The sequence below is a fragment of the Salvelinus fontinalis genome, chromosome 1 (assembly GCF_029448725.1).
Source record: "Salvelinus fontinalis isolate EN_2023a chromosome 1, ASM2944872v1, whole genome shotgun sequence".
NCBI lineage: Eukaryota > Metazoa > Chordata > Actinopteri > Salmoniformes > Salmonidae > Salvelinus > Salvelinus fontinalis.
Window position 1 is genome coordinate 18,242,429 of NC_074665.1, and position 16,916 is coordinate 18,259,344.

Below are 16,916 nucleotides of genomic sequence, written 5' to 3' on the forward strand. Positions count from 1 at the left end.
ATTAAACCAGTAATAAGTCAGTAATAAACCAGTAGTAACTCAGTATTAAACCAGTTGTAAGTCAGTAATAAACCAGTAGTAACTCAGTAATAAACCAGTAGTAACTCAGTATTAAACCAGTAGTAAGTCAGTATTAAACCAGTAGTAAGTCAGTAATAAACCAGTAGTAACTCAGTAATAAACCAGTAGTAAGTCAGTAATAAACCAGTAGTAACTCAGTATTAAACCAGTAGTAAGTCAGTAATAAACCACTATTAAACCAGTAGTAAGTCAGTATTAAACCAGTAATAAGTCAGTAATAAACCAGTAGTAACTCAGTATTAAACCAGTTGTAAGTCAGTAATAAACCAGTAGTAACTCAGTAATAAACCAGTAGTAACTCAGTATTAAACCAGTAGTAAGTCAGTATTAAACCAGTAGTAAGTCAGTATTAAACCAGTAGTAAGTCAGTATTAAACCAGTAGTAACTCAGTAATAAACCAGTAGTAACTCAGTATTAAACCAGTAGTAAGTCAGTAATAAACCAGTAGTAAGTCAGTATTAAACCACTATTAAACCAGTAGTAAGTCAGTATTAAACCAGTAGTAAGTCAGTAATAAACCAGTAGTAAACAGTAGTAAGTCAGTATTAAACCAGTAGTAAGCCAGTAATAAAACAGTTGTAAACAGTAGTAACTCAGTAATAAACCAGTAATAAGTCAGTAATAAACCAGTAGTAACTCAGTATTAAACCAGTAGTAAGTCAGTAATAAACCAGTAGTAAGTCAGTATTAAACCACTATTAAACCAGTAGTAAGTCAGTATTAAACCAGTAGTAAGTCAGTAATAAACCAGTAGTAAACAGTAGTAACTCAGTATTAAACCAGTAGTAAATCGGTAGTAAACCAGTAGTAAGTCAGTATTAAACCAGTATTAAACGAGTAGTGAACCAGTAGTAAGTCAGTATTAAACCAGTAGTAAGTCATTAGTAAGTCAGTATTAAACCAGTATTAAACCAATAGTAAACCAGTATTAAGTCAGTATTAAACCAATAGCACACCCGTAGTAAACCAGTAGTAAGTCAGTATTAAACCAGTAGTAAACCAGTAGTAAGCCAGTATTAAACCAGTAGTAAGTCAGTCGTAAGCCAGTAGCAAGCCATCATGGCTCAGGGTTTAAATTTAAGGTTGGGCTTTAGAGCAGCTGCCAATCATACTAAGCGTTTCAGGAAGGAGATGTTTACATACCTCTGGCATGCTCTCTCCTCAGTGAGAGAGAGCTCATTCACACACACATTCACGGAAACGCACACACACACAAACATGCAGGAACACACACACACACACACACACACACAAACATGCAGGAACACACACACACACACACACACACACACACACACACACACACACACACACACACACACACACACACACACACACACACACACACACACACACACACACAAAATCTGGCAGTTTGACAACATCCAAGTCTCTTTGCTACTATGGAACCACTGTAGCTTGTTACCAGGGGAACTACTCCTTTAGAAATGTAATTGATGTGTTTGATATTTGACATTCTGTATTGAAGATAAGAACTGTCAGAAGCTACTTCTCAAATATTATGACATAAAAGCCATGAACACTTGAGCAAGGCACTAAACCCTAAGTGCTCTTGTTAGTCGCTCTGGTTAAAAGCATCTGCTAAATTACTCAAATGTAAACGTGCACCAGCTGGCTGTAGCTGCCAATGCATGGGGAGAAATGCATCTTATGTTAACACTAAAAGCTGACTTCATCCAAATCAATTTCATCATTTCCTGCGTGTGACATCATCGGGTCCTTGCAATAAAGGGCAACAGCAGGGCCTCCGGGAGGAGAGATGCTGTCAATGCAACATTCTCCTCGGTCTTCCTCGATGATCTATTTCAGTAGTGGAGACTGGAGGAAACTCCAGTTCCAACCACTTACACAGTCATTGAGAAATCACAGAAGGCATGCTAAAGGCTCTGTGTATGCAGATCAGTACTGTACTTGAGGACGTGTGTTGAATGAGTATTTGTGGTCAAACAGATGTTTCCATCTGAATCACTACAGTTGATCACTGGGTGGGAAATCTTCATTCGGGGATGACGATGTCCTTTGTTATTGTTCCGGCATCCTGAGGGTTTGCCTGCTCAGAATGGGGGAATTTAATCATGATCCAACCTTTTCTGGAGGAGGCTACTGTATTTCAACATGACCTTCTAGTCAGAGTACACACAAATGGCTCATATAAGTGTAAATCTATTGGTCTGGCTCATATAAGTGTAAATCTATTTGTCTGGCTCAAATAAGTGTACATCTATTCGTCTGGGACGTCAAATGTTTGTTGGTTTTAGAGCAAAAACCCCACTAGTGAACCTACAGTATTATACTGTATATTAAACACAAAAAACAGGTTTTAAGATAGAAATCGTCAGGTCTGGAGCTGAAAAATTAAACGCTGGATTACACTCAGCTGTGTAAACAGAAAAAGGGCATAGTGTGATAATGATCAATAAACTGGTGATTTAATATCACCAAGTGGTAATAAATTAATTTAGTGTAAAATACCTGAAGTGTCCAATCACCTGATCCTCATTTGAACATGCATCCAGCAAGTGTCTTTGTTGAACACAGACATCAGTGACAGGGAAAGGGAAGAGGGGGAAGGTGATTCTGTGACTGTCAGAGACTGTCACTCAAACCACAGCCCTCGCTCGAATGGCATCTTAAGGGAGGTGGAGGACAGAGAGAGAGAGAGAAAGAGAGAGATAGAGAGAGAGAGGAGCCCACCTCTTTAGAAACTCCATATATTCGGCATGTTTGATGAGGCCTGTCCTCATCATAATGGTCTGGAAACACTGGCGGTCGATGGCCCATAACTTCACATTAGTGAGGGCTGAGGAAGAGACAACAAAAATACATTAGACCGAGAAAATAACGACTGTTAGATCACAGGATGGAACAGTCTTATATAATGACAGAATATCAAGAAACGGACAATATAACATTTAATCAATACCATTTTGAAATGTAAATCTAATTAAAAACCTGTGCAGTACACTCATACACTCTTAGAACAAAGGGGGAATCTAAAAGAGTTATTCGGCTGTCCCCATGTACTGTGGAAGCCTTTCCACAGAGGATTCTACCTGGAACCCAAAAGGGTTATTCTACGGGGAACGCCGAAAAACCCTTTTGGAACCCTTTTTTCTAAGAGTGTATCATTGTATCACCGAATCTGCTATGCAGATCATCAGTCATACAGTATCCATGGCAACTCCTGTGGTTTAATCCAAGTCAAGTCATTTGGAACCGGAGCAATAATCCTTCATACCACCACCACCAATGTCTAACCATGATTACCATTCATACCACCACCACCAATGTCTACCCATGATTACCATTTATACCACCACCACAGATGTCTACCCATGATTACCATTCATACCACCACCACAGATGTCTACCCATGATTACCATTCATACCACCACCACCAATGTCTACCCATGATTACCATTCATACCACCACCACGGATGTCTACCCATGATTACCATTCATACCACCACCACCATGTCTACCCATGATTACCATTCATACCACCACCACAGATGTCTACCCATGATTACCATTCATACCACCACCACGGATGTCTACCCATGATTACCATTTATACCACCACTGATGTCTACCCATGATTACCATTCATACCACCACGGATGTCTACCCATGATTACCATTCATACCACCACCACCAATGTCTACCCATGATTACCATTCATACCACCACCACTGATGTCTACCCATGATTACCATTCATACCACCACCACTGATGTCTACCCATGATTACCATTCATACCACCACCACCAATGTCTACCCATGATTACCATTCATACCACCACCACCAATGTCTACCCATGATTACCATTCATACCACCACCACCATGTCTACCCATGATTACCATTCATACATCCACCACCATGTCTACCCATGATTACCATTCATACCACCACCACGGATGTCTACCCATGATTACCATTCATACCACCACCACGGATGTCTACCCATGATTACCATTCATACCACCACCACCATGTCTACCCATGATTACCATTCATACCACCACCACCATGTCTACCCATGATTACTATTCATACCACCACCACCAATGTCTACCCATGATTACCATTCATACCACCACCACCGATGTCTACCCATGATTACTATTCATACCACCACCACCAATGTCTACCCATGATTACCATTCATACCACCACCACTGATGTCTACCCATGATAACCATTCATACCACCACCACCATGTCTACCCATGATTACCATTCATACCACCACCACCAATGTCTACCCAAGATTACCATTCATACAACCACCAATGTCTACCCATGATTACCATTCATACCACCACCACCAATGTCTACCCATGATTACCATTCATACCACCACCACCATGTCTACCCATGATTACCATTCATACCACCACCACCATGTCTACCCTTGATTACCATTCATACCACCACCACCAATGTCTACCCATGATTACCATTCATACCACCACCACCAATGTCTACCCATGATTACCATTCATACCACCACCACCATGTCTACCCATGATTACCATTCATACCACCACCACCATGTCTACCCTTGATTACCATTCATACCACCACCACCAATGTCTACCCATGATTACCATTCATACCACCACCACCAATGTCTACCCATGATTACCATTCATACCACCACCACCATGTCTACCCATGATTACCATTCAAACCACCACCACTGATGTCTACCCATGATTACCATTCATACCACCACCACCATGTCTACCCATGATTACCATTCATACCACCACCACTGATATCTACCCATGATTACCATTCATACCACCACCACCATGTCTACCCATGATTACCATTCATACCACCACCACTGATGTCTACCCATGATTACCATTCATACCACCTCCACTGATATCTACCCATGATTACCATTCATACCACCACCACTGATGTCTACCCATGATTACCATTCATACCACCACCACCATGTCTACCCATGATTACCATTCATACCACCACCACCAATGTCTACCCATGATTACCATTCATACCACCATCACCAATGTCTACCCATGATAACCATTCATACCACCACCACGGATGTCTACCCATGATTACCATTCATACCACCACCACCATGTCTACCCATGATTAACATTCATACCACCACCACGGATGTCTACCCATGATTAACATTCATACCACCACCACCACGGATGTCTACCCATGATTACCATTCATACCACCACCACCATGTCTACCCACGATTACCATTCATACCACCACCACCAATGTCTACCCATGATTACCATTTATACCACCACCACCATGTCTACCCATGATTACCATTCATACCACCACCACCACGGATGTCTACCCATGATTACCATTCATACCACCACCACCACCACGGATGTCAACCCATGATTACCATTCATACCACCACCACTGATGTCTACCCATGATTACCATTTATACCACCACCACCAATGTCTACCCATGATAACCATTCATACCACCACCACCATGTCTACCCATGATTACCATTCATACAACCACCAATGTCTACCCATGATTACCATTCATACCACCACCACCATGTCTACCCATGATTACCATTCATACAACCACCAATGTCTACCCATGATTACCATTCATACCACCACCACCATGTCTACCCATGATTACCATTCATACAACCACCACCATGTCTACCCAAGATTACCATTTATACCACCACCACCAATATCTACCCATGATTACCATTCATACCACCACCACCAATGTCTACCCATGATTACCATTCATACCACCACCACCAATGTCTACCCATGATTACCATTCATACCACCACCACCATGTCTACCCATGATTACCATTCATACAACCACCACCATGTCTACCCATGATTACCATTCATACCACCACCACCAATGTCTACCCATGATTACCATTCATACCAACACCACCAATGTCTACCCATGATTACCATTCATACCACCACCACCACCATGTCTACCCATGATTACCATTCATACCACCACCACCATGTCTACCCATGATTACCATTCAAACCACCTCCACTGATGTCTACCCATGATTACCATTCATACCACCACCACTGATGTCTACCCATGATTACCATTCATACCACCACCACCATGTCTACCCATGATTACCATTCATACCACCACCACTGATATCTACCCATGATTACCATTCATACCACCACCACCATGTCTACCCATGATTACCATTCATACCACCACCACTGATGTCTACCCATGATTACCATTCATACCACCTCCACTGATATCTACCCATGATTACCATTCATACCACCACCACTGATGTCTACCCATGATTACCATTTATACCACCACCACCAATGTCTACCCATGATTACCATTTATACCACCACCACCATGTCTACCCATGATTACCATTTATACCACCACCACCAATGTCTACCCATGATTACCATTTATACCACCACCACCATGTCTACCCATGATTAGATTTCATACCACCACCACCACGGATGTCTACCCATGATTACCATTCATACCACCACCACCACGGATGTCTACCCATGATTACCATTCATACCACCACCACCACGGATGTCTACCCATGATTACCATTCATACCACCACCACTGATGTCTACCCATGATTACCATTTATACCACCACCACTGATGTCTACCCATGATTACCATTTATACCACCACCACCATGTCTACCCATGATTACCATTCATACCACCACCACCACTGATGTCTACCCATGATTACCATTCATACCACCACCACCAATGTCTACCCATGATAACCATTCATACCACCACCACCATGTCTACCCATGATTACCATTCATACCACCACCACTGATGTCTACCCATGATTACCATTCATACCACCACCACTAATGTCTACCCATGATTACCATTTATACCACCACCACCAATGTCTACCCATGATTACCATTCATACCACCACTGATGTCTACCCATGATTACCATTCATACCACCACCACTGATGTCTACCCATGATTACCATTTATACCACCACCACCAATTTCTACCCATGATTACCATTCATACCACCACCACCACGGATGTCTACCCATGATTACCATTCATACCACCACCACTGATGTCTACCCATGATTACCATTTATACCACAACCACCATGTCTACCCATGATTACCATTCATACCACCACCACCACGGATGTCTACCCATGATTACCATTCATACCACCACCACCAATGTCTACCCATGATAACCATTCATACCACCACCACCATGTCTACCCATGATTACCATTCATACCACCACCACCAATGTCTACCCAGGATTACCATTCATACCACCACCACGGATGTCTACCCATGATTACCATTCATACCACCACCACTGATGTCTACCCAGGATTACCATTCATACCACCACCACGGATGTCTACCCATGATTACCATTCATACAACCACCACCAATGTCTACCCATGATTACCATTCATACCACCACCACCATGTCTACCCATGATTACCATTCATACCACCACCACCAATGTCTACCCATGATTACCATTCATACCACCACCACCAATGTCTACCCATGATTACCATTCATGCCACCACCACGGATGTCTACCCATGATTACCATTCATACCACCACCACCATGTCTACCCATGATTACCATTCATGCCACCACCACGGATGTCTACCCATGATTACCATTCATACCACCACCACCAATGTCTACCCATGATTACCATTCATACCACCACCACCAATGTCTACCCATGATTACCATTCCCCTGTATGTTTTCCATGGCAAAGCATCAGTTAGCAAGTTTGAAAAAATAGACTTTTCTTAAAGGGTATATTCTCAAATCATCATCATTATTTAGCACAGCGAGTGCAAAGAGAGATACTAAACTCCTACACACCCACAATGACCGCTGTGTTGGATCTTGTCAGTGAACCCAAATTGATTCCCTATAATGGGTCATCGTCTGTGCTACACAGATGAAGGAGTCTTAGACTGGATGACAGGGGCGACGGAGGAGGAATAGGACATTCCATTTCACCATTCATTATTTATTACTACGGTACAGGGATGGGAATATAAGGTATCATGTGAAAGTTCAACACATTTTGAGGGAATATCCCAAGTTATTATTATTAGATGAAGACGTTAGGACTTCCCTTGGACCCTCGCAGTGTGACAGGGTCCATGACAAGACAAGGCTTTGCAAGATGCTCCATCAGACTTACTGCATTGTTTATGGTAAATGTGACTGTTTGCTAGTAGCAAAATCCCTCGATGTGTAAGTTCATCATTTATGTTTATTAGTTAGATACTTTCTCTATTACGGCATATCTTTATTTACAACAAATATGGTAACATTTCAAAATTAAGGAATTTGGAATTTGAATAAAATGATGTAAAGGTCCTGGATATGCTAATACTGTGCCTTACTTTGGATGAGACAGAGCTGTATTGTCCTACACACTAAAAACAAATGGTTCTGTATAGTGCCAAATAAGGGTTCTTCGGCTCGTAACCATAGCGGAACACTTTTTTGTTCTATATGGAACCTTTTTTGAAGATTCTAAATGGAACCTCTATGGTGCTATAAAGAACCATCTCCTGAGGTTCTTTAAAGAACTATTAAAAAAGGTTCTATATATCACCAAAAAAAGTTTGTCATGGTTACAACCCTTTTTGGGGCTACAGTTGAAGTCGGAAGTTTATATACACATAGGTTGGAGTCATTAAAACTCGTTTTTCAACCACACCACAAATTTCTTGTTAACAAACTATAGTTTTGGCAAGTAGGTTAGGATATCTACTTTGTGCATGACAAGTAATGTTTCTAACAATTGTTTACAGACAGATTATTTCACTTATAATTCACTGTATCACAATTCCAGTGGGTCAGAAGTTTACATCCACTACGTTGACTTTGCCTTTAAACAGCATGGAAAATTCCAGAAAATGATGTCATAGCTTTAGACGCTTCTGATAAGCTAATTGACATCATTTGATTCAATTGGAGGTGTACCTATGGATGTATTTCAAGGCCTACCTTCAAACTCAGTGCCTCTTTGCTTGACATCATGGGAAATCAAAAGAAATCAGCCAAGACCTCAGAAAAAGAACTGTAGAACTCTAAAAGTCTGGTTCATCCTTGGGAGCAATTTCCAAACGTCTGAAGGTACCATGTTCATCTGCACAAACAATAGTACGCAAGTATGAACACCATGGGACCACGCAGCCGTCACACCGCTCAGGAAGGAGACGGGTTCTGTCTCCTAGTGATGAACGTACTTTGGTGCGAAAAGTGCATATCAATCCCAGAACAACAGCAAAGCACCTTGTGAAGATGCTGGAGGAAACAGGCACAAAATTATCTATATCCACAGTAAAACGAGTCCTATATCGACATAACCTGATAGGCTGCTCAGCAAGGAAGAAGCCAGACTACGGTTTGCAACTGCACATGGGGACAAGGATCGTACTTTTTGGGGAAATATCCTCTGGTCTGATGAAACAAAAATAGAACTCTTTGGCAATAATGACCATCATTATGTTTGGAGGAAAAAGGGGGAGGCTTGCAAGTCGAAGAACACCATCCCATCTTTGAAGCACGGGGGTGGCCGCATCATGTTGTGGGGGTGCTTTTCTGCAGGAGGGACTGGTGCACTTCACAAAATAGATGGAATCATTAGGAGGAAAATGATGTGGATATATTGAAGCAACATCTCAAGACATCAGTCAGGAAGTTAAAGCTTGGACGCAAATGCGTCTTCCAAAAATGGACAACAACCCCAAACACACTTCCAAAATTGTGGCAAAATGACTTAAGGACAACAAAGTCAAGGTATTGGAGTAGCCATCACAAAGCCCTGACCTCAATCCTATAGAAAATATGTGGGCAGAACTGAAAAAGCGTGTGAAAGCAAGGAGGCCTACAAACCTGACTCCGTTACACCAGCTCTGTGAGGAGGAATGGGCCAAAATTCACCCAACTTATTCTGGGACGCTTGTGGAAGTCTACCTGAAACGTTTGACCCAAGTTAAACAATATAAAGGCAATGCTACCAAATACTAATTGAGTGTATGCAAACTTCTGACCCACTGGGAATGTGATGAAAGAAATAAAAGCTGAAATAAATCATTCTCTCTACTATTATTCTGACATTTCACATTCTTAAAATAAAGCGGTGATCCTAACTGATATACGACAGGGAATTTTTACTCGGATTAAATGTCAGGAATTGTGGAAACTGAGTTTAAATGTATTTGGCTAAGGTGTATGTAAACTTCCGACTTCAACTGTATATCTGGGAATCTAATATAAGCCGAATTATACGTAAGATATATTACCACCCATAATAAGACTATACAAGTATCCTATTAAAACGTCTGACTCCATAAAGACGATTTAGCAATATCCAAGAGATTATTTTTGAGTTACAGGATTTATCTCGTTATTAATGATTTGATCAAAAAAAGGCATGAAAGGCATCACATTTGATTCCACTAGAGAAGAAATTCTTCAGTACTGTCAATATATTGGCACACATGAGAAACAAATCCAAGATGATGTTAATTCTGGAGCTTGCTGTGTTTTTAAATGAAAAAAACGAATTGCACATAGCAAACCAGCGACGAACATGCTCGATACCAACTGTAAAGTTCCAGACGACATCAGAGCGCAAAATAAAGCAGTTGCAGTCAGAACTTCAAACATGCGAAAAAGAGCACGGTCTGACTAGGTCACGTATACATGACACACAGAGAGATTTGTTGGAACAGAGCTCAAATAGGCTCCAAAGTGGCATATCTGACTCGGATACAGATAGCGGGATGGACACACAGTCCATGTCGCTCTCTAGTGTACGAGTGGGCCAAGCTACTAAAATAGCCTCCATTGCAGCTATTGGGACGTGTACAGAGGCTAATCTCAAACAACCCACAAAGCATTGTTGTGATTTCTTTAAGAATGCAAGGCATTATGGTCAGACGCTGTTGGAATCTTGTCAGTGGAAATCCTCCTGTACATTTCATGCAGCCTGCCTGCCCGCAGAGCAGAACAACCTATTCTGTTCGATGTTGTCACTGTTGTCACCGAAGCGTTCATACGATGCAGAAATGTTGGGATTTAAAGAGGGGTCGACCATCTCCATTCTATTTGCAGCATAGGGTATATTTGGAGCTTTCTCCTAAAATGTTGGATGTTAATTATTTTGATGATGATGTGTTAATCATTTCTTCCTTTGTAACTCAATATATTCCGATATATATACTATATTCCTTTGTCATGGCTATATAGGTTACTTTTGTGAATGTGTTTTCTTTGATGTGTAGAGAGTGCTAGACAAATGTTAATGGCTCCTGTTAAGACACAAATAATATTTTGTTGTTCTTTGCGTGGTACATATGGATATGTCTATCTCTACAGTCATGCCCAAAAGTTTTGAGAATTTGCATATACTCCAGAATGTTATGAAGAGTGATCAGATGAATTGCAATTAATTGCAAAGTCCCTCTTTGCCATGCAAATGAACTGAATCCCCCAAAAACATTTCCACTGCAAAATGTTAACACAGGTGTGAGTGTTGACGAGGACAAGGCTGGAGATCACTCTGTCATGCTGATTGAGTTCGAATAACAAAATGGAAGCTTCAAAAGGAGGGTGGTGCTTGGAATCATTGTTCTTCCTCTGCCAACCATGGTTACCTGCAAGGAAACACATGCCGTCATCATTTCTTTGCACAAAAAGGGCTTCACAGGCAAGGATATTGCTGCAAGTAAGATTGCACCAGTCAACCATTTATCAGATCATCAAGAACTTCAAGGAGAGCGGTTCAATTGTTGTGAAGAAGGCTTCAGGGCACCCAAGAAAGTCCAGCAAGCGCCAGGACCGTCTCCTAAATTTGATTCAGCTGCGGGATTGGGGCACCACCAGTACAGAGCTTGCTCAGGAATGGCAGCAGGCAAGTGTGAGTGCATCTGCACGCACAATGAGACGAAGACTTTTGGAGGATGGCCTGGTGTAAAGGGCAGCAAAGAAGCCACTTCTCTCCAGGAAAAACATGAGGGACAGACTGATATTCTGCAAAAGGTACGGGGATTGGACTGCTGAGGACTGGGGTAAAGTCATTTTCTCTGATGAACCCCCTTACCGATTGTTTGGGGTATCCGGAAAAAAGCTTGTCCGGAGAAGACAAGGTGAGTGCTACCATCACTCCTGTGTCATGCCAACAGTAAAGCATCCTGAGACCAATCATGTGTGGGGTTGCTTCTCAGCCAAGGGAGTGGGCTCACTCACAATTTTGTCTAAGAACACAGCCAAGAAAAAAGAATGGTACCATCACATCCTCCGAGAGCAACTTCTCCCAACCAACCAGGAACAGTTTGGTGACGAACAATGCCTTTTCCAGCATGACGGAGCACCTTGCCATAAGGCAAAAGTGATAACTAAGTGGCTCGGGGAACAAAACATCAATACTTTGGGTCCATGGCCAGGAAACTCCCCAGACCTTAATGCCATTGAGAACTTGTGGTCAATCCTATAGAGACGAGTGGACAAACAAAAACCCACAAATTCTGACAAACTCCAAGCATTGATTATGCAAGAATGGGCTGCCATCAGTCGGGATGTGGCCCAGAAGTTAATTGACAGCATGCCAGGGCGGATTGCAGAGGTCTTGAAAAAGAAGGGTCAACACTGCAAATATTGACTCTTTTCATCAACTTCATATAATTGTCAATAAAAGCCTTTGACACTTATGAAATGCTTGTAATTATACTTCAGTATTCCATAGTAACGTCTGACAAAAATATCTAAAGACACAGAAGCAGCAAACTTTGTGAAAATTAATATTTGTGTCATTCTCAAAAATTTTGACTGTATGTATAGATCTGCTACGAAAAGTAATTGCCTTGTTTCTCACAAAATGGCCTTCACCATTGGTATGCTAATATTCGGTACTGTAAACAGAGATGCTGCATGTAATTTTCAAATTGCTTGTGAACCAGTTGCATTCATTTTTTTACCTAAAATCATTAAATGTTCTTGATTATTTCATAAATCTGGTTATTTTGTTATTTTCTAGGCAAATCAATGTTCTCTCAAAGGGATGAGAGTTTTAGAGTTTTATTTCAAATATACTGTTTTTATGATGCAGTGATCTCTTATCATCTTTTATATTCATCTGACTGATTTGATAAAATCACATATGAAGTTGCTATTTACCAATCCAATTAGATGAACAGACTATTTTATGTTCATTGAAATATGAATTAATCTGTGATGTCTTGGTTTACCTTGAGTACTGTGTTTTTCTCTCACAATAAGAATGAAGCATTCCTTTCTAGCAGGGAAGGTAGGGAAGGTGTACCTAAGGACATTTGCCTGTCTAAAGAATGACAATGCTACCCGCAAAAAGGACACTCCTGAAATGATGCTGCTAGGATCATGAACTGCTGGTCTGACGATTGTGAGTACAGTGCTGTCCGTCTGGTTTGGAACACTTCTGTCTGATCCAGAATCCGATGTGTTCAGGGAAGGATTATGTAGTGTGGCCCAGCCCCCGAAGTGACTCTTATCAACTGTAAGCAAGGTTTCCTCTGTGTTGTCATAGGAACGCTGCATTATCTCTCCAACCCCCTCGTATCACACGTCTGGGAAGCAGAGGTTCAGTTGTTTTTACATCTTGTTGGTCTGATATCTGATTGGAGGTTAACTTCACAGTAATACTATTGGTCAACTCAGATTTTTTTATCCAAATAACTGAGATGTTATAAAAAGGGTCTCAGATTCATTGTCTCTTTCTCTTTGTTCCTAACCAACAGTGGTGAGATTCTCTTTCTCCCTCTACTCCAGGGACTGTCAGGCTATGATTTCTCTCTCTTTCTCCCTCTGATGATGACTAGAATAATGTATTTTAACGAAAAGTATTGTCTTGTAACTTAAGCTTCATTACTTGTATAATGTTATCATTCATTTTACAGTGATATTAAATATCTGTCTTTGATATAGACAATTCTTATTCCTTCATCAACCTTCCAATTCCTGTAACTCAGCTATAGTCTCTTGGGTATTGCTAAATCATCTTTATCAAATCAAACTTTATTTGTCACGCACCGAATACAACAAGTGTAGACCTTACCAAAATGCTTACTTACAAGCTCTTAACCAACAGTGCAGTTCAAGAAGAGTAAAGAAAATATTTACCAAATAAACTAAAGTAAAAATAATAAAAAGTAACACAATAACATAACAATAACGAAGCTATATACAGGGGGTACCAGTACCGAGTCAGTGTGCGGGGGTGCAGGTTAGAGGTAATTTGTACATGTAGGTAGGGGTGAAGTGACTATGCATAGACAATTAACAGCGTGTAGCAGCAGTGTATAAAACAAATGGGGGGTCAATGTAATAGTCCGGTGGCCATTTGATTAGTTGTTCAGCAGTCTTATGGCTTGGGGATAGAAGCTGTTAAGGATCCTTTTGGTCCTAGACTTGGCGCTCCGGCACCGCTTGCCGTGCGGTAGCAGAGAAAACAGTCTATGACTTGGGTGACTGGAGTCTCTGACAATATTATGGGCTTTTCCTATGACACCCATGTGAAGACACTTGCCAGTTGGTCTAGCCTTTAGCTCGATGCGGATGTTGCTTGTAATCCATGGCTTCTGGTTGGGATATGTACATACGGTCACTGTGGGGACGACGTCGTCGATGCACTTATTGATGAAGCCAATGACTGAGGTGGTATACTCCTCAATGCCATTGGATGAATCTCGGAACATATTCCAGTCTGTGCTAGCAAAACAGTCCTGTAGCGTAGCATCCGCATCATCTGACCATTCCGTATTGAACGAGTCACTGGTACTTCCTGCTATAGTTTTTGCTTGTAAGCAGGAATCAGGAGGATATAATTATGGTAAGAGGGCGGGGGAGGGCTTTGTATGCATCTCTGTGTGTGGACTAAAGGTGGTCTAGAGCTTTTTTCCCTCCGGCTGCACATGTGACACATGCTGGTAAAAATTTGGTAAAACTTATTTAAATTTGCCTGCATTAAAGTCCCCGGCCACTAGGAGCGCCGCTTCTGGGTGAGCATTTTTTTGTTCGCTTTTTTCTTGTTCGCCTTATAGAGTTCGTTGAGTGCGGTCTTAGTGCCAGCATTGGTCTTTGATGGTAAATAGACGGCTACGAATTATATAGATGAGAACTCTCTTGATAGATAGTGTGGTCTACAGCTTATCATAAGATACTCTACCTCAGGCGAGTCAGATAAACATGTTAATGGGTTAATTAGTCTTTGTGTGGGTCGCATGTGAGGTTAATAGGCTAATTGCATAGTCTTAATATAGGTCGCATGTGAGGTGTCTAGAATAGTCATATACACTACCATTCAAAAGTTCGGTCTTCACTTATGAATGTCCTTGTTTTTGAAAGAATATCTAAAAATGTTATCCATTAAAATAACATCAAATTGATCAGAAATGTTGTAAATGACTATTGTAGCTGGAAACGGCTGTTTTTTAATGGAATATCTACATAGGCGCACAGACGCCCATTATCAGCAACCATCACTCCTGTGTTCCAATGGCACATTGTGTTAGCTAATCCAAGTTTATAATTTTAAAAGGCTAATTGACCATTAGAAAACCCTTTTGCAATTTTGTTAGCACAGCTGAAATCTGTTCTGATTAAAGAAGCAACAAAACGGGTCTTCTTTAGACTAGTTTAGTATCATTTGTGGGTTCGATAACAGGCTCAAAATGGCTAGAAACAAAGAACTTTCTTCTGAAACTCGTCAGTCTATTCTTGTTCTGAGAAATGAAGGCTGACACCTCACAAGTCCTGGCAGCTTCATTAAATAGTACCCGCAAAACACCAGTCTCAACGTCAAAAGAGAAGAGGAAACTCGGGATGCTGGCCTTCTAGGCAGAGTTGCAAAGAAAAAGCCATAAGCATTCAGACCCTTTGCGCAGTACTTTGATGAAGCACCTTTGGCAGCGATTACAGCCTCGAGTCTTCTTGGGTATGATGCTACAACACCTGTATTTGGGGAGTTTCTCTCATTCTTCTCTGCAGATCCTCTCAAGCTCTGTCAGGTTGGTTGAGGAGCGTTGTTGCACACCTATTTTCAGGTCTCTCAAGAGATGTTTGATCGGGTTCAAGTCCGGGCTCTGGCTGGGCCACTCAAGGCCATTCAGAGACTTGTTCCAAAGCCACTCCTGTGTTGTCTTGGCTGTGTGCTTAGGGTTGTTGTTCTGTTGGAAGGTGAACCTTTGCCTCAGTCGGAGGTCCTGAGCGCTCTGGAGCAGGTTTTCATCAAGGATCACTCTGTACTTGCCTCCGTTCATCTTTCCCTCGATCCTGACTAGTCCCCCAGTCTCTGCCGCTTAAAAGGATTCCCTTCTTGACACTCTGCTCGCTTAATCCGGAACCCAGTCACACCAATGTGTCGGAGGAAACACCATACAACTGGCGACCGAAGTCAGTGTGCATGGGCCCAGCCCACCACAGGGATCACTAGAGTGCAATGGGACAAGGAAATCCCTGCCGGGCAAACCTTCCCCTAACCCAGACAACGCTGGGCCAATTGTGTGTCGCCTCATGGGTCTCGCGGCCGGCTGTGACACAGGCTGGGATCGAATCCGGGTCTGTAGCGACGCCTCTAGCACTGTGAGGAAGGGCCTTAGTCCGCTGCACCACTCGGGAGGCCCATGCCTGCAATTTTTTATGAACTTTGCTAGCTAATGGCAACATTGCCATTTCTCTAAAATACATTT

The 16,916-nt window shown here is 41.8% G+C and overlaps 1 protein-coding gene across 4 annotated transcripts in view; it reads right to left on the reverse strand.

The window, feature by feature from the left end:
- The window catches only part of LOC129827593 (cGMP-dependent protein kinase 1-like), a 190,160-nt gene that overhangs the window by 58,587 nt on the left and 114,657 nt on the right, over positions 1–16,916 (reverse strand). For all 4 annotated transcript variants that reach the window (XM_055888787.1, XM_055888871.1, XM_055888703.1 and 1 more), the window contains exon 4: positions 2,798–2,903. In XM_055888787.1, coding sequence (XP_055744762.1) covers positions 2,798–2,903 — 106 coding nt within the window. The remainder of the gene's footprint in view (positions 1–2,797; positions 2,904–16,916) is intronic.